At 31.4% G+C, this 19,917-nt stretch overlaps 1 protein-coding gene across 1 annotated transcript; it reads right to left on the bottom strand.

Moving 5' to 3' along the window:
• Nucleotides 1-3,103: 3,103 nt before the first annotated feature.
• On the bottom strand, nt 3,104-6,762 carry LOC111699796 (lathosterol oxidase; the record flags this gene model as incomplete). The annotated part of the gene is made up of 11 exons (XM_023470528.1): nt 3,104-3,356; nt 3,811-3,896; nt 4,089-4,190; nt 4,289-4,359; nt 4,427-4,476; nt 4,861-4,940; nt 4,993-5,046; nt 5,680-5,803; nt 5,866-5,915; nt 6,093-6,167; nt 6,712-6,762. Coding segments are annotated over 11 exons (825 nt in total), but the record flags the coding sequence as incomplete, so codon positions are not given.
• Between the last annotated feature and the right edge of the window lie 13,155 nt (nt 6,763-19,917).

The following is a 19,917-nucleotide window of genomic DNA, read 5'->3' as shown; positions in this document are numbered from 1 at the left end:
GGGGGCTTAGCCCCCATAGCCCCCCCCCTGAATACGCCTCTGAATGTCATCTTTCTATGAAATATTTTAATTAAGGATTTTCTATTTTTTCCCAGGCACAAAAATAATAATTGCATCAGACTCTTAATTAAGATTTGTTTCTTTTTAAAGACCATTTTTTGTTAAACAATGAAGAGGTGTTCCTGGTTTTTAAAGAAAGATAAATAATTAAAAAAGAATAAATAATCATTTAAACCACCTTGGGCGAGGTATTTCAATTCAGGTCATTTATTCAATTCTATTTTCGTTGTATCTTTCATTCCTTGATGCTTCTATTTATGAATTTCCTATAAGGGAGGCCGACCCCCCCAGGAGCTCAGGTATAGGGGCCCGTAGGCCCATCCCCCCCTTTGGTCCACCTCTGGTCACTTTAAGCTTAAAGCTGGACATTTATACCTACTATCTGAGTCCTTAGGCATTCTGCGCCTGAATGCCTTATTTTGCCTATACCAGACTAAATCTGTAATTAGACCTACTTCCAGTCATTGGGTTTCAACATTCTATAGCTCTTTAAAAACCCTTAAATAAAAGGAAGCAGATTAGACAATTTTAAAAAGATTTTTGCAGAGGCCCATTAAAAAAATTGCATATTTTCAATTTTCCTTGAATACACTGATAACCAGAAAACTCTGGAATAGATAGACGACTTTATAGAAATACATAAGTGTAATTGATGTTGTTACACAGCCATTTGTTTTATAAAACACTAGTTAAGTGAAGTGGGTCTGTTTACACTGCACAATTGCTGTGCTTCATGCTCATGTAACTATTTAAAGTCCTAACTTGAGTCTAAAAGTTGTCTTCCTATTCCAGAGTTTTTTGGTCATCACTGTACATCATCTAGGGTTAAAAATTAAAAAATACCACTTTCAAATCTGAAACTAAAGAGTGAAGAGTTTAAAAATATTAGTTATTTTTTTTTCTGTTTTCTGTATATTTAGTTCTGTTTAAAGAAGACATATACTAGAACATGTATAAGATAATTGGATTCAAGGGCGCATACAGAAATAAATCTAGAGGGGCGAAATCTTGCCACCCTTCCTAGAAGCTCCCGGGGGGGGGGGAGAATTTGAACTGTAAATTCAAAACATTTAGCTTCTTGGATACCAGGCATAAGTATAAGATACTTTAAAGGTACACATACTATATAGTCCAATTAAAACTAGCAGAAAAAGCATTGTTTCTAAAAAATCGACATCCTAAAATACTGTTTGTTATGTTAGTAATAATTATAGTTTTAAAACTATGAGATAGTAAAAGACATTTTTTTAACTGAAAAACTCAACTTAAACTTAAATTCTATGAGATGAAAAAAAAGACAAAGGTCCAGAAAATAATTATGACTTGCAAAAGTTTCTGTTTTGAAAAGTAAGTAGGAGTACAATTGTAATCTTTATAATAAAGTTTTTCGTTTATTTATATGTTTGCTATGTCTGGCCAAACGACTGAATCAAATGGGCTGAATTTTAGTGAGGAAACTCATGGATACCCTCGGGGATGACATTAAGCTAAATAAATTATAATTTTTTTGTTTTAATTCGATTTTTTAAATTCCACGGGCAACGCCTGGCACTTCAGCTGGTTTGTAATAAAAAGAAAGATTACAAAACAGCGGTGCAATGAATAAAGTAAAAAAAATCCAAATTAAAAAAAAAATCTAAAAAATGGTCTTTTACTACCTCCAAACTCCAGCCTTTATGGCTTGGTATTTAAAGATAATAGTTTTACTTCGCTATCCCTGATAGCGCCCATCAGATTAGAATGAATGTGCATTCTAAATAGATCTTTTATTCAGACTCTGAGACTTCTGTCATGGTGGCTCTGCTCCACGTATACAATCTTCTTAGTGCACTGAATGAACAGCAAACTATTTTTTTATGTTCTTCACTCTTGAGTTTAAGATTTGAAAAGTGTGAAAGCTCTGAGTTCTAGGAGGGCTACGCCCCCACCCCTTTACAGGTCTAGGTGGCACTGCCCCCTTGCCCCCCCCTTTGTAAACGCCCTTGATTGGACTGTATTGACTCAGGGGCGTAGGAGGGCTTTTGTTTAAACGGGGGGCACAATTTTCCCCCCCCCCCCTCCCTCCAGATTTATTTCTATGTACGCCCTTTATATACATACAAACAATGTGAAAAATATTCTAACTTCTTATATTTTGTGTAGACAATTCAAAATTAGTGAACGTGAAATTAGTGAATAGTAATTAGTGAACGTGAAATTAGTGAATAGTAATTAGTGAAATTATTATAAACTTTTTCTTTCACCCAATATAAATTTGAGCTAAAAACTAAATTATGAAAATATATAAGGGTACCAACAAAAACATTAAATTCAGGGAAAAATGAATTTTCACTGTCACATTATAATTACTAGTGTTGTTAACACATTAGAAAATAATCTACATAAAATAAAAGTTATTGTTAAGCTAAAATTACTAGTTTTCATACCAAAATTACCTAGATTTTAAAACCTAATTTTTATTTACTTGTATGTAAAAGTGTTAACATTTTTTATTTTTCAGATAGAAATAAAAATTGCCAAAACACGCGAATCACTTAAATTTAAAGAAGAAACAAAAAAATCTGCATACTTCTATAGTCATATAAACAGAGGCGTATTCAGGATTTAGTGTTCAGGGGGGCTTAAAAAAGTGCCTGAAGGGCAAATATTTTTTGGGGTTAGCTCTGGAACAATTTGAGCCCCCCCCCCCTGGATTGCTCAAACTAACCTAAAACAGGGGCTGTTTTCTAAAAATGAAGTACCACAATGAATTACCTGACAAAATTTTGACATTTTTATGCTTTGAAAAAAATTTACAAATTTACATATATCACTGCCGCAAAAATCTTCTCTGATAATTAAAAAAAATGAACCGCGCGAAATTTGAAATTAAGCAATATTATAAAAAATATATAATTATAAGATCCAAAAACATTAAACAGAAAACATATACTATAGAGGGGGCGGGGGGGGGGGTGCTCAGTTCATTGCTCAGTTCAATAGCTATAGCATGGGAATATTTAAATGAATTCATGTTTATTGTTCTGATAAGCCAATGAATATCTAAATGAATTTATGTTTATTGTTCTGATAAGCCAATGAATATCTAAATGAATTTATGTTTATTGTTCTGATAAGCCAATGAATATCTAAATGAATTTATGTTTATTGTTCTGATAAGCCAATGAATATCTAAATGAATTTATGTTTATTGTTCTGATAAGCCAATGAATATCTAAATGAATTTATGTTTATTGTTCTGATAAGCCAAAGGATTTTCATCTTCTCTCTCTCTCACATCTTCCATCAGTTCTTCTCTGGAAAAAAATATCAATAAAATTTGGAACTTTTTCAATCCGTTTGTTTTTTTACTACCAATAATTATTTTCTGCTCATCAAGTAATTTTATTTGAATGTTATGTACTGTACTATTGCGCTTTAACTGTCATTTTTAATTTGTGCAAAAAATAAACGTCAAACGCCAGAATTCTTTTGTGTTTATATCCTTTTTGCGTATATACTTTATGAATGCCATATGCTTAATATAATTGCTCACAAGCATATACATAATTTATAGAATATATCCTCCCTGTAGAATATATCCTTCAGTAACTAACCTGTATAGCCACTAATGTATCCTACCCTGCTCAGAAGAATATATCTTTCCTGTAGAATATATCCTTCAGTAACTAACCTGTATAGCCACTAATATATCCTACCCTGCTCAGAAGAATATATCTTTCCTGTAGAATATATCCTTCAGAAACTAACCTGGTAGCCTCCGATATATCCTTCCCTGTTCCGTAGAATATATCCTCCCTGTAGATTTTATCCTTCTGTCTAGCTGTTCCATGCAACTAAAAGGCAAGATATCATTTTTACAATATAAGCAATTTTCACAATTCTAAAAAAAACTCTTTTAAATTGACTTTAAACGTAATTTTAAGTGACCTTTCATAGGAAGTTGATTTCAATGTTGTTGTTTTGAAAAATTTATACTTCTATTTTTGATTTCTCTACAAAAGTGACTTGCGCATTTTTGCTTTTACCTTATCCCATAGTTCTACGTTGAACCCGAAGTTGACATGAAAGTACTGATGATGATTATCATGGAAAATACAATCAGGCTGCCAGGGCTGGAACCAAAGCCTCTAAAAAACAGAGTTGCAGACCATAAATCATGTTTGGAACCTTTCTTCATGATTATTTTTCAGAAATTGCTAAATGATAATATCAGAAAATAGTTTACCTTGAATGTTATTCCTGAATGATCGATGATTCCATGATAGTAAATATATCCCAGCATACCACAGTAAACAGCTAAACAACATTTTAAATTTTAAAATATTTTTCTAAAATGTTTATAAAGAAAAAGTTATATTTTTACCTGCATGAATTGGAATAACAAACATGGGCATGATGTAAATACCTTGAATACTATAAAAAAGAATTACCAAATATTAAATTTTGTCAATAATTGAAATTATGAACATTTTTACACTTCTATACATAATTTACAACAAACAATAATTTTTTTAAATGTGGCTATTAAACCTTGTTAGTAATTAAATTAGGAAATCAACTAAATTTATTTTTTAACACATTGAGTTAAGACATTTTTCTTCAGCTTACAGTGGTCAGCGTTATATCAATACAATGAAGACGATTGTTCTATTTAAGTTTTGTTTTCCAAGCTTTATGAAAATTAAACACTGAAAGCTTGGTAAAAATCACAAATTGAAATCGATGTCGTTTTCCTTGAATTGATTTATGCGACGACGACTGCATAAAAATACAAGAAATCCTTGGTAAATAATTTTCCTTAAAAACTCCACCGGGTGAATAGCTGTTACTGAAAAAGCAGTTGGCTGCTTGTATGTGTGATGGAGCTTGTGGAAATGCTAAAAACAAAATTATTATTTTTTTTAATTATATTTTTTTTTAATATTTAACCTTGTACAGAAACGGCATGTGGTAGACTCTATGGTACCAGTAGGTGATGTAATCCTAAAAATAATACTATAAATAAAAATAATGATGAGAACTATTAAATGGACAGGAGCTGAGTTAAATCGATTCAACTGAGTTACAATAAGTTTACCAATCACTTACTGTCTAATTCTTAAAATGACAAAATGGCTTAAAATTTTAATTAATTCAAATCAGATGCAAAAAAAACTTTCCTTTAATCATTTGATTAAAGATATTCATGGGAGGGGAGATTAGGTTAAAAGAAAAGTTGCCAGGGGCAAAAATTGAGACCACAGGAGTTGAGTCTTTGCCACAAACTCTTATTTTTTAGTCTTTATCTCTTTTGAATTCAATGTTGCAGAACTTAAATATTTTAAACTATTAATTCTATTAGATCAAATAATCTACGTTTGAAATATCAAAGAAATGCACCATCAGAATGCATAGTTATACGGATTAGATAATTTGAGTTTGTGGCAAAGACTCAAATCCTCTAGCTTAAAAAAAACTTTCGTTCTTTGATACAAAAAGGTTTCTTCTCGTTGATTGCCGAAACCTTTGTATTCTGCAGACATTATTTGGACTAAATTAAAATTAGTATAGCATGCTCTTTCACCCATCCCCAGTCCCCTCCCCCGGAGAGAAATTAAATATTTTTATAAAACATACCGTAGATAGGAAAGCAATAGGAAGCTCCAAGATTGACCACAGATATCCATACTTTCCAAATTCATAATAAATAGTTGTATATCCACCATTCATAACCCAGGTAGCCAGGAAAGATGATAGAATACTAAATAAAAATTCTAAAATGCTTTTTAAATATCTAAAAAAAAATGTAAAATATTTTCTGACCTTCCTATTGTTAGTGAGAACAACCCAACAATAATTTCGTGGATTTCTTCCTAATATATAAAAAGAATAAAGAATTTATTTTGCAATACAGTACATTTCTACAAAGCCAAAGATTTGAAAAATGCATGCGCCAAGTGTAAAATTGTACCCGGCTTTTTAGGGTCAATAACTATTTCCCTATGTTTGATCTATAAAAAAATGTTAACTCTCTGATCTTTCAAGTTTACCTTTGCTGACAACCATTTGTTTGGTTGGCACTTCCACTCCTCAGGGGTATCCTTCTTCCCAACATAGTATTTAAACTAAACAAATATCGAATATTAAAGAAATTGAGTCTTTAACACAAACTCTGATTTTCTAATCTTTGCAACCCAATGTCGTAAACCTTCGATATTTCAATCTATGCATTCTTTTAGATGAAATACCTAAAGTTTACAGGTTTACACGATCAGCTTAAAAAGATTTAAGGATTAGACAATTTGGGTTGAGTGGCGATCCATAAATTATAAAAATAAAACATTATTTAACAGCTTCCTCTTAGTTTTTTTTCTGTGAGCCGTTAATAATAATTGATTATAATAAAAAAAAAATTTTAAATTATTTTTCTTTATAACTTAAATGTAAAACGTAAAAAACAATATTTTTAGGATTATTTAATGTTAAGAAATGTTGTAGAAATATGTACAGGGAATATGTACACTGTACACTGTACACTGTACACTGTACAGGGAATATGTACACTGTACACTGTACACTGTACACTGTACAGGGAATATGTACACTGTACACTGTACAGGGAATGGATATTTTTCAAATATAATATTGTTACAGATAAAATATATTTACGTGTAGAAATCCTCCAATACCAAAGAAGAATAGATATGAGACAAAAGTTTTCCTTTACAAAAATATAAAACTTTCATTTTAAACGTATAGATTTGGTTTTAATATTTTTTAAAGTTCCACCTGAGAACGTTTATAGTGAGCAAAGAACATCAGCCAGTCCCCTAAAGTAATAATATATTTTATACATACATAATGCACACATTTGTCGACCAAAAAGGCACACAAAATGTCACTTAGATTTTCTTAAGATCAAATGTAAAATCTTGTTTACTAGTCTTAGTAAAATCTATATTTCATAAGAAAAATTGCTGAAAATTAACAGCTTTATAATTAAAATTATTCTCTTAATCTTTCTACAATGGGGAATTGTTTTTAATAGTGCTTATTATCTCATATTTTTAGCAACCAATAAGAGATTATTTTTTTAGATTTTTTGCGCCTTAACTGTTGATGGGATAGAAACCGTCTGATTAAATTACAAAAGTCTCAACCCCTGGAACCGAATTTAATGTATTTGCGGGGTCGCTGAACTGCCTACCGCCGGTTCAAATTTGAATAACCAATTCAAATTTTCCTGATTTTTCATTTTTGAATCGGTGGTTAAACTTTGAACCGAGAATAGGCAGTTTAAATTATCAAATGCGGCCCCAGGTAGTCATAAGCCCTGTCTAACCTTTCATTGTGATTCCCATGATAAAGACAAGAGCACACATGCATCCACTGGAGATATATTCAGGGATAGTGGTCCAGTCTTTATCCAGGTTAGGGTTAACTACATCTCCTAAACCTACCACACCTCCTACCTGGATATGTTTATACAAAAATATATTGTAAAGGGACTGTCCTTGTAATTTCATGTAAAGAGGGCCTTTATCTGATCAGTAATTTGTAAGATATCGGCGTTTTTCTAGCTTCCAGAATTTCTCACATTGTTCCTGCAGACAGAAGATCAAATTGAGACCGCAAATAAAGATAATCGGTCTTTTAAAGAGAATATAAAGTATAACTTATTCATATTTGATCAGACAAAACTTTTATTGGTGCTTTTGTGAGTCGAACATAACCATCTATATATGTATACAGTCTACAGTCCCTTCAAGATATTTTAGGAAATTACGTCTATAGTCCCTTCAAGATATTTTAGGAAATTACGTCTATAGTCCCTTCAAGAAATTTTAGGAAATTACGTCTATAGTCCCTTCAAGATATTTTAGGAAATTACGTCTACAGTCCCTTCAAGATATTTTAGGAAATTACATCTACAGTCCCTTCAAGATATTTTAGGAAATTACGTCTACAGTCCCTTCAAGATATTATAGGAAATTACATCTACAGTCTACAGTCCCTTCGAGATATTTTAGAAAAAACTTCCTTTACAATTAATTCATAAATAAACGTCATCTTGCTTTCCGTAAATAAAATAAATAAATGATTTTTTTTTTGTTAAAAATAGGTTTTTGTCGTAATTTTTTAAGAAATTTGTCCAGATCTTTGTTGACAGATAACAGCGACACGCTAGATAAATCCGGATAATAGGCCGGTTAGGATTTTGAAAGGGGTGTTTATTATCCCCAGACGATTCTTTCCCTAATATTTAACGAAATTCACTTATGCTTCTTATGAAAATATTTTGCTTAACTTTAATGATTTCACAACAACGAAATATTTTAAGCTCCGTCGGAGGAGGACAATGGAATTTGCGGGCTGAAAATTTGGTTTGGCTGTCTCCGACAGGAGATTCCAGTATAAGACGACATTTTATAGAGGTTTTGAAATTAATGGTTAACAATCTTATTTTGATTTGAAATTATCATTTACATAACAGTAAAGACATGGATACTTGAAGATTTCGAGATTGTCTAACATTAAGATAGAGATATGTGAGATCTATAATATGTTTATTTGAATATTTTATTGGAAAATTAAACACATTAACTGATAAATATCTTAATAACAAAGAATAACAAATCAGAATTTAGCAATGATTGTTTATAATCAAATTGTTAGCACAACTTTCAGCCATGGTGGCATGCTTTCAAAATGGCAGCCATAGAATATTTTATACCTTTTTTTTAGATATGCCTCTACCTTCCTCACCCTGCCTCTTGGTCCCATTAGACCCCTGGACCTCTCCGCCATGCGGCGGAATCTTGCACATTATCTCCTGTAAAGCTAGATATATGGCGGTTAATGAATTGAATACAATTAAACCCTAAATAAGCCATGGATCGAAAGAAATTATCAAATGTCTATTTGGCAATTTTTCAATTGGTTTTATACTATTTCACGTAAGTCTCAGTATTTGCGTAAATTAATATATAGCCATGAATATGCGGGAACAGTTAAAAAAAAAACTAAATATCTGCAACATTCTATTATCAGAAAGTGAAGAATACGACATTTGATCAATTCATTCGATGAATGGCTTATTTAGGGTTTAACTGTTTATATATATATGAGGTGCTAAAAATGTTGCATTGAAAAAAGTTGGAAAAATTGGTATTTTATAGGGAAATATGAAATTTTTGGTATTTTATAGGGAAATATGAAATTTTTGGTATTTTATAGGGAAATATGAAATTTTTGGTATTTTATAGGGAAATATGAAATTTTATACAGTGAAACCCTTAATAACGAATACATCTGAAGAATTTATCAAATGTCGTCTTGACAATTTTTCAATGAGTTTTATACTATATTACGTAAATTTCAGTATTTGCGAAAATAAATAAATAGCCATGAATATGCGGGAACAGTTTTAAAGAGTTCCATATAATCATTTAATTAAAAAACTAAATATCTGCAACATTCCATTATCAGAAAGTGAAGAATACGACATTTGATGAATTCTTTCGATGTATTCGTTATTAAGGGTTTCACTGTAGGGAAATATGAAATTTTATAGGGAAATATGAAATTTTTGGCTGATACTTTTTAGGAAATATGAAAGATTGTTTACTAAAGCTAAGAATTATTTGAAAAATATGAAATAATTTTGGTTTCTTTAGTTTATATTTAAAATTGAGTTTTGAAAAAAAAACATAAAAAATGTTGTAATTTTCAATTTTGTGAATGTAAAAATTCGATCTTCTGACTTTATTTATTAAAACAAATTCGTACATTTCGCAATAATATAGCATGTTCAAACTAAACTAAATTCTTTCCATTTCCGTCAATATTTTGACGAAACAATGAAGAAAAATTATAAGAATACAGAGTTTATCCGAACTTATAAAGAATACTCAGGGATAAATCAACATGTACCTTGATAAGTAAACTTTATAGATTAAACTTAAATATTAGAAATTCAAAGCAATCTGTACTTTTAGAGTAACAAAGAAATAAAGTATTACAATGAAAACGTCGAAACATATATTTTATTAAATATAATAATAATATNCCTTTGTTTACCCAGCTGCCTTATATCTCCATGACACGATATTTAAGCGTCGAAAGGGACTGTTCCATTATTTGAGTTATTATTTTAATGATGTCCCTCCCATATCAACATAATGAAGAATTTGTTTAACGCTGTATTACATATGTTACTGCAACCTTGCCACTTCTCAACTTCTCTATGTAGTTTCATGCAACAGAAAGATTAACAAAACCAAGCTTGCACAAGTACAAATAAGGATTTCAAACCCTTTTTTCTGATTAAAAACTGTAAAAGTTAAAGAAATAAAGTGTAATGTAATCTTTAGATTAATGTGTTACATATGTCATAATATCGAAATTTTCATAAATACCTTTGTTAACTGTTCTTGAAACAATTTCTTTAAATATGATCAATACCAAAAAAATTATTTATTTCATGCGCATTATACGGATCAAAGAACTTCTATAAAGAACTATAAAGAATTTCTAGATCTCAGTAACGCTAACGCTAAACTAAGTTGTATTAATATATTTTGTCGAATATTTCAATTAGATAATTGATACAAAATGTGATAATGTTTATTCATATGAATCTTTTGAACCAAAAAAAATAGGCTTTTGTTTCGAATTAAAGAAAGAATTACTTACTTACTGAACACAAACTTTGAATCTTTTTTAATCCATGAATCTTTGCAATTTGATGTAATTGTAACATTTAAACTATAATTTCTTCTAAATAAAAAAAATCTTAGATATTAAAGGTGTACTTAATTAGGTTACGATTAGATTAGATATATGAAATGGATTTTTAAAAGTTTGCAGCATATGATCAATGATCATTTAATTTCACTTGAATTTTTTTAAACAGAGGTGACACCTCGGTGAAAATGTATTTGCAGTTATTCATCCACAACAAAACGAAATGTAAGTCGTCTTCCTTCAATTAATATAATTGATTTGTGTTTAGTTGAGAGACCGGAGATATTTTAACCATGGTTAAAATCGGAGTCTAACCACGCTAAAATCAGTGAAGACCTCAAAATTTTCCTTGTTATTAAATTACAAAATCCTTATAGCGATGTTTCTTCAATTAAAAATCCAGTTACCTGAAAACTAAGACGACGTTTATACCCGGAGTCTAACACACTCCACAACAAAGATTACCCATCTAAATTCTAAATTATTTCTTATTTAAATGTTTGATATTATAAACAAGTTGCAGTTTTGAACTAAGTGCTTCAGAAGATTATCCAAATTTACAACAAAGCATATATAATAGACAACAAACCATATTAGACAGCAAACCATAGTGGACAACAAACATAGTAGACAATAAACCATATGGTAGACAACAAACCATAGAAGACAACATACCATATGGTAGACAACAAACCATAGAAGACAACAACCCATACTCGACAACAAACCATACTCGACAACAAACCATACTCGACAACAAACCATAGTTGACAACAAACCATATTAGACAGCAAACCATAGTGGACAATTAACCATAGTGGACAACAAACCATAGTGAACAACAAACATACAGTGAAACCCTTTATAACGAATACATCGAAAGAATTCATCAAATGTCGCATTCTTCACTTTCTTTTTTAAGATCTAGATATTTATTATCATCTTATTTAAATTGTACAAAATGGTTTACATGTGTTCACTAATAAAGCTTAACGACAACAAAATTCTTCACTTTCTGATAATGGAATGTTGCAGATATTTATTTTTTTAATTAAATGATTATATGGAGCTCTTTAAAACTGTTCCCGCATATTCATGGCTATTTATTTGTTTTCGCAAATACTGAAATTTACGTAATATAGTATAAAACTCATTGAAAAATTGTCAAGACGACATTTGATAAATTCTTCCGATGTATTCGTTATTAAGGGTTTTACTGTAGTAGACAACAAACCATATTAGACAGCAAACCATAGTGGACAACAAACATAGTAGACAACAAACCATAGTGGACAACAAACCATATTAGACAGCAAACCATAGTGGACAACAAACATAGTAGACATCAACCATATCAGACAGCAAACCATAGGTAACAGCAAACATAGTAGACAATAAACCATATGGTAGACAACAAACCATAGAAGACAACATACCATATGGTAGACAACAAACCATAGAAGACAACAAACCATAGTAGACAACAAACCATAGTAGACAACAAACCATAGTAGACAACAAACCATAGTAGACAACAAATCATATAGTAGACAACAAACCATAGTAAACAACAAACCATAGCAGACAACAAACCATAGTATACAGCAAGCCATGGTAGGCAACAAACCATATTGTAGAAAACAAACCATAGCAGACAACAAACCATAGTAGAAAACAAACCACAGTAGACAACAAAACATAGTAGAAAACAAGCCATAGTATACAACAAACCATCGCAGACAAAAAATCACATTATGGACAACAAACTATATAGTAGACAACCAACCATAGTAGACAACAAAAAAACAGTAAACAACAAACCATAGTGGAAAACAAACCATAGTAGTCAGCGAACCATAGTAGACAACAAACCATAGTAGACAACAAAACACAGTAGACAGCAAACCACAGTAGACAACAAACCATAGTAGAAAACAAACAGTAGAAGACAACAAACCATAGTAGACAACACACCATAGTAGACAAAAAACCATGATAGACAAAAAACCATAGTTGACAACAAACCATAGTGGACAACAAACCATACTAGACTACAAACCAATGTAGACAACAAACCATTGTAGACAACAAACCATTGTAGTCAGCAAACCACAGTAGACACCACAGTAATAGACAACAATTATAATAGACAACAAACCATAGTAGACAACAAACCATAGTGGACAACAAACCATAGTGGACAACAAACCATAGTAGACAACAAACCATAGTGGACAACAAACCATAGTAAACAACAAATTATAGTGGGCAACAAACCATAGTGAACAACAAACTATAGTAGACAACGAACAGAACTAGACAACAAACCATAATAGACATATATGACCATTGTAAACAACAGACCAAAGTGAATAACAAACAATATAAGACAACCAACCATAGACGACATGACCAACCATAGTAGACAACAAACCATAGTTAACAATAATCCATAAAAGTATAAGACACGAAAACTAAGGACATTCAGAAAGTTCAGATAAAGTAAAGTTAATGATTTGAGAATAGTTAAATAATGAAGTGTTTTAACAAAAGAACGGAATGTGAGAAAAATGCTCGTAGCGGGAGATTTGACCTCCCGAACTAAAATGTGAATGGACAAATGATCCTTATTAGTCCTTTTCTGAAGGAGGTGACAGAGTACAATGTTAATAGGAGGTGCCGGGAAGGGTGAAGAAGGTGTCAAATAAGGGAAGAATCCAGGAGGTGGACTGGTAATGACAGGGAAGGGAAGGGGTTGAAGGAAGGATTTAAAGTTAAACTGTGTAAGAAATAAATGCTTTGGAAATATCTGCAAAATTTATTCTTTATAGTCCAGTTTTACTGGTTCCTCCTGTAATTTTATTGGTTAACCCTGTAACTATTAATGATTAAGCAGTTAACCATTGAGACATGTCCATCAGAAGATTTTAGATAAACCCTTTTTAGAACTTTATCCAGGGTTAAATATACCCCATCAGAAATTTTATAAAATTGTTATCAAAAGTTTAAGAATGTAAGAATCTAAAATAACCAAAGTTTTTGCAAACTGTTTGTTTTTCCAGACTCTGAGTTGTTTCAGGGTCTAAAATATAATTATTATCAGATAAGGTTTAAAAGGAGATGATCATAAGTCAATTCAACATCATTATAAAAATAAACTGGAGGGTCCGCGTGGTCCCACCGTCTATACTATTTGGCTTACAGGGCGCTTCGCGCCTCTATTTCTAAATTTTTAAATCATGCTTCTTAGGCAACCATTTTTTCTCCTTACATTTATTTGTGAATTCTATTGATGTAAAATTTAGTTTGCAAGGGTTAACACCTTTTTATGGGTTTGATCTGTTCAGCCATTTTAATGTTTATTATTATATTCAACCCAACTGCAGAAAACAAAAACATATGCACCGTTAACACAATTTGCCTTACAGGACGCTTTTAATTTTGCCTTATTTTTCCACTCAACTTAGAACTTTTGAACCAGGCTCTACCAAGTTCCCCAATAGAAATATCAGGCAAATCGGTCATGGGGTTCAAATGTAATAATTGGACGTACAGAACAGACAGAAAAATAGAAATTACCATATTTTATATAGTACTAGCTTGGAAACCCAGCTTTAAGTGGAAAAAATACCTTTCTGAAAAAAATAACCTAGAATCTACCCAGCTAAGAACAATCATATGGTTATGTCAAGTAACCCAGTCAAAATTTGAGACAAATCGGTCAGGAGGTTCTTGAGATATGATCGTACATATAAATAGGTAAGAATTGAGTATACAGTGCAAAAAAACGAATACTCTGCGTACATATTGAAATCAGTTCTCTTTGGGCGGAATTTGTAAACAATAATAGATGCATCAGTTTTCGTTTAGTATCCGAGGAGGTTAAAAGCATTAAATTTTGATAATTTTGATAATTCACATAATAGTTTCCTATGACCAGAATATTTCATTGATTTTTTTATGTGAAAGGCTTTGAAATCCGTCTTGTGTTTACATTACCGCCCAGAGACACTGCACTACACTGCAGTACAAAAGATGTGTACACTTCTGAAATAACTTTCCTTGCATTACTTCCTTGCTCTGAACTATTCCCCCGCCCTCCCTAAATCAAATCCTGCATTTACACCCCTGGCTCTGAATCAAATTCCAACATTACAAAAAAATAAAGTACAGAAAATATAAAAAAATGGAGGTATATATATATATATACATATTGCTGAACATAACTGTCCATGTTTAAGAATTTATATCTCCCACTAACATCCATACTAAGATCAGAGTTCACGACTTTCTAGCGGGGGGGGGGGCAGGGGGGGATTCAAACAAAAAGGGTGTTGGTAAAGCTTACACTTTGCCTGGTTTAAAATGTAAGTGAAGATAATTTTCATCTTATTGTATATTATTCTGATGTTAAGCTAGGATTGAAATTATGCCCAATATAATGCAATCTTCGTGTCAAACTTAAATACAACAAACAGTCTGGAATTCAGAAAAGAGTAAGTAGAAGAGTAAAGGGCGACGGCCTACACGAAACTAACTATTTGCTATAGTATGTATGTTCAGGCTGCATCGAAATTCCTGTTATTCATCTTCTAAAACATATATCAAACAATTTGTATTAACTTGGTATTAACTATTAAACCTTTATTATATACTTTAATCTTCAAATCATATAGCTGAACTAAAAGTAAAAACCTGAAGAAAAACTATCATCTGTATTTTGGGGTGAAAGTGAAGATTCTCTGACTATTAAAAAAGAACATATAAATTACCGTGGCGGGGATAAGAAGAGAAAGGGGTTCAAGAACATGAAGAGGCTTAAGAACAAGGAGGGGTGGAGAGGATAGAGCATGAAGGATGGGGGGGTAGAACATAAAGGAGAACAAGGGGTGGGGTGGGGGTTAAACGCAGCTTTGTGCCTGTACAGCAGGGGGGTGTATTGAATGAACCATTGGTATTGTGTAAGGGACCTTTGAGGGGACCTATGAGGGACCATGTGAATATATTTAAATATTGTAGGAACAGATTCAAGCAAATTCATGTGACCTAACCCACCCCGACTCTCCAGGGGGGGGGGCGGTGAGAGGGGGGGGGGTAAATGGGGGATTTCGGAAATGGGAATGGGAACTGTTTGCATATATTAGAATAAAAGTATTATAATAGTTTAACCACGTTTCAAAAAACTCATTTCATTCAAATGCTAATAATCTTTAGACGAAAAAATTGAATTGAATTAAATTCAAAAGTGCTTTGTAAAAATCCCTCATTTCTTTCAATTTTCATTCACCGTGCAAAAGTACTTTTCGGGTACAGTGGTTAACAAATATTTTTCTTATGTATTTAGATAAATGAAAACCTTAAATTGTTATCTTAATCTTTCAATCATTTAAATTTCTAGTTTTTATATTCTCTGTCACACCTCTATACTGTGTAGGATAATATATAAGCTTAAGATGTCTGCCCTATCCCTGGCATCCCTCCAACTAAAAAACAGAAGAAAAACTTGAACAAGAAAAGCGTAAAGATAAAAAGCGTACATATGGCTGGGTGCCTGCACAGGAACCCCGGTAGAAATTAATTTATGCATAGATATAAATAAGTAGAATTTAAAATGTGTTTAAAAATGATTAACATGTAAAAGTCATGAATAAAGTGCATGAAGAAAATTTGTCTTTATACATAGAAATAATAAAAAAAAATATTTGTATGTACAGTGAACCCCATAAAACTTTGGAATATAAAGATTGTTAGACTCAATTTTTAATTTTTAAATACACGAAAAACATCAATTGAAGTTGTGCACTGTGCATGTGTGAACAAGATATAAAGCGGTGTAGAGATTTAATATATATAGACACCTCTTAAATTTAGCATTGTTTATATATTGGTTTCTGATTTGGATATTTTTAAAGAGACTGTAAGCGAAATTTCAAGTAACCCCCAATGCAATGATGAAAATGCCCAATCCTAAATATTATTTAAAAAAATCTGTAAGGTTCCGTTTTTCTGACTCGAAACGTGTTTGAATTTGAAAATTTCGCCAGAGAAACCCGAAACACTTTCGCAGAAAAACTGGAAATGAAAATAAACAGCTTAAAGAAACAAAAACATGGATATCTTATTTATACTTGATCAGACAAAGCTTTTAAGAATACCAATGTAAATTGGGAATTGGGATGTTTGCGAGGAGGGTCATTTGAAATAATGTTTACATTTCCTTTAAAAATATTATTGCTTAATCCTAAAATTTTCGTAAAAAAATTCCAAATTGTCTGATAAATATTTTGATATCAAAATAAAGAGTATTTGGGTTGTATACAATTTAATATAAGACTTACGTTGCTATATATTTCTTTCCTTTATGTGAATATTTTCATTAGTATTACTGGTGTACATAGAAAAAACGTTACACTCATAAAACGCTACTTAGTTAAAACACTACCTCATGAAACGCTACACTCATAAATATTATACATTAATTCTATAATTACCCATGGTTAATACCTTTTAGCACACAACCCAACTATGTATCAATCTATCTATCTATCAATCTATCCATACATCTATCTTTGTTTCCATCGACCTATCTATCTACTTATCTATCTATCTATCTATCTATCTTCCCATCTACTTATATATATATATATCGTAACTATTTCTTGATGCTTGACATAAAGACAGCTAATTAATTGCAGTACTAATGGCAGAAGATACCGCAGATACCAATTAGTATATTTGTAATTTATGTGTCCAGTTTATATGGTCCAGTTGTATAACTTATTAAGGTACTCTCCACTTATAGAATGGTATGTCCGATTCACAACAGTTTCCTTATAAGCCTTGTCGCATCAAAAATGAATAAAGACATCCATAATTTTGTCATTTATTTTCTGTCAGAATTAAATACTTTTAAAGCTTCGCAAAAAAGAAAAATCTTTCACATTAATGATCAGATAAAGGTTCAAGTGTACCGTTGTGAATTGGATGTTTCCCTTTCCCCTGTTATTATAACATTATATAATAAAACATAAAACATTATAAACTTTGTGTGCTGGGTTGTCCCCCCCCCCTCCGCTTACGTTTCTTTCTTCTTCTTTTTCTTTCTATTCTTCAATACTTTTCACTTTTACTTCACCTCACGTTGCTTTCCTGTAAAAAAATATTTATAAACTAATTTGCTGTTTAGGAACATATTTCATAAAAGAAATTATCGATAAAAGCCATAGTAGAACCGTAGAATCGATCATTTCATTATCATCAGTACCTTTACTGTTTCTATCTTTTTTTCGCAGATTTCTTCAAAATGTCGTCTTTTGCATAAACCTGCGAAATAAGTTCAATGATTTTTGAACCTATTCCTGTACATGCAACTAGCTGGTAGAATACAATTTGTTACAAGTTTTGTCAGGTTATTTAAGAATTGTAAAAATACGTTTATATTGCTGCTGAAACAACTGGTGAAGTATTAAAACGGCTTTACGCTCTTATTTGTACACCGAAAAAATGTCACATTGGTATCAAATGAATCCTAAAGTTTTTCTCAACAATATTGCACATTCAGTTAAAATATGTTACATAGCCGGTCTCTCCCTTTAAGTAAATTATGATTCCTCCAAGATAAATGCAAGAAAGTTTACTTATTGATTGATTGATTGATTATAAAACTGGTTTGAGAGAATACCAAACTAATCTGATTAACACTGCGTCAAATTCTACGATCGTTTAGTTGCTGGTTGCATAATTTCTCCGGGTTATATTGTTGGGTGGTAATAATACAGGTACATGGTACATGGAGAACAGGGTGAGATAATCAAACTACAGGACTACACAGGGTGGTCTACAGTTAATAGGTTGGATCAAGGGGACCCTGGACCAGATCAAGTATTTAATCAGGGGCCCTGGAACTCCACGATTAATATTCAATGCAGATGGCCAATAAATTTGAGAATGCAGTTACGCCTTTATTATTATAGAATGAATTCAATTAACTTAATTACTGTAAAACTATAATTTTAGTGACTAATTAATTTTATGCAAAAATTATCTAGGTTTTTATGCATTATTCATGCTTTTATGTATTAAAGTAGTTAAGCTTCTATATATTACAGTAGTTAAGCCTCTATGTATTGAAGTAGTTAAGCNAAACCTCCCCCTTTCTTTCCCTCTCTCACCTTTAAACTTTCCACTCCCCTTCCTTTCCTTTGTCTAAATCTTCCCCTTCCTTTCTTCATTTCTTTTCCCTTTCCTTTCCCCTTTCACCCTTTAAACCTTAATAGCTCCTGCCTTCTTTTAACAATTTGAAACCTCTCCCATTCCTTTCTCTATTTCACCACTTAAAATTCCCGCTTCCTTTCCCCTTCCACCCTTTAAACCTCCCCCTCTTTTCTCACTTTAAACCTCTCCCTTCCGTTTCCCTTTAAACATCCCCCTTTCTTTCTCCTTTTTAAACCTTCCATTTTTCTCTCTCAGTAATTCATCTTTAGTATTATTCTTCAATTCTTTTCTCAGTAATTCATTCTTTTCTCAGTAGTTCATCTTTAGCATTATTCTTCCATTCTTTTCTCAGTAATTCATTCATCTTTAGTATTATTCTCTATATTCTTCAATTCTTTTCTCAGTAATTCATTCTTTTCTCAGTAATTTATCTTTAGCATTATTCTTTTATTCTTTCATTCTTTTCTCAGTAATTCACCCTTAGCATTATTCTTTTATTCTTTCATTCTTTTCTCAGTAATTCATCTTTAGTATTATTCTTCCATTATTTTCTCAGTAATTCGTCTTTAGCATTATTCTTTCATTCTTTTCTCAGTAATTCATCTTTAGCATTATTCTTTTATTCTTTCATTCTTTTCTCAGTAATTTATCTTTAGCATTATTCTTTTATTCTTTCATTCTTTTCTCAGTAATTCATCTTTAGTATTATTCTTTTATTCTTCCATTCTTTTCTCAGTAATTTCACCTTTAGCATTATTCTTTTATTCTTATATTCTTTTCTCAGTAACTCATCTTTAGTATTATTCTCTTATTCTTATATTCTTTTCTCAGTAATTCATCTTTAGTATTATTCTCTTATTCTTCCATTCTTTTCTCAATAATTCATCGCATTGTTCTTTCATTCTTTTCTCAGTA

Source organism: Eurytemora carolleeae, unplaced genomic scaffold (genome assembly GCF_000591075.1).
Source record: "Eurytemora carolleeae unplaced genomic scaffold, Eaff_2.0 scaffold61, whole genome shotgun sequence".
In the NCBI taxonomy this organism is placed as follows: Eukaryota; Metazoa; Arthropoda; class Copepoda; order Calanoida; family Temoridae; genus Eurytemora; species Eurytemora carolleeae.
The sequence above is the reverse complement of the archived record's forward strand: the minus strand, read 5'-3'. Positions and strand labels throughout refer to the sequence as shown.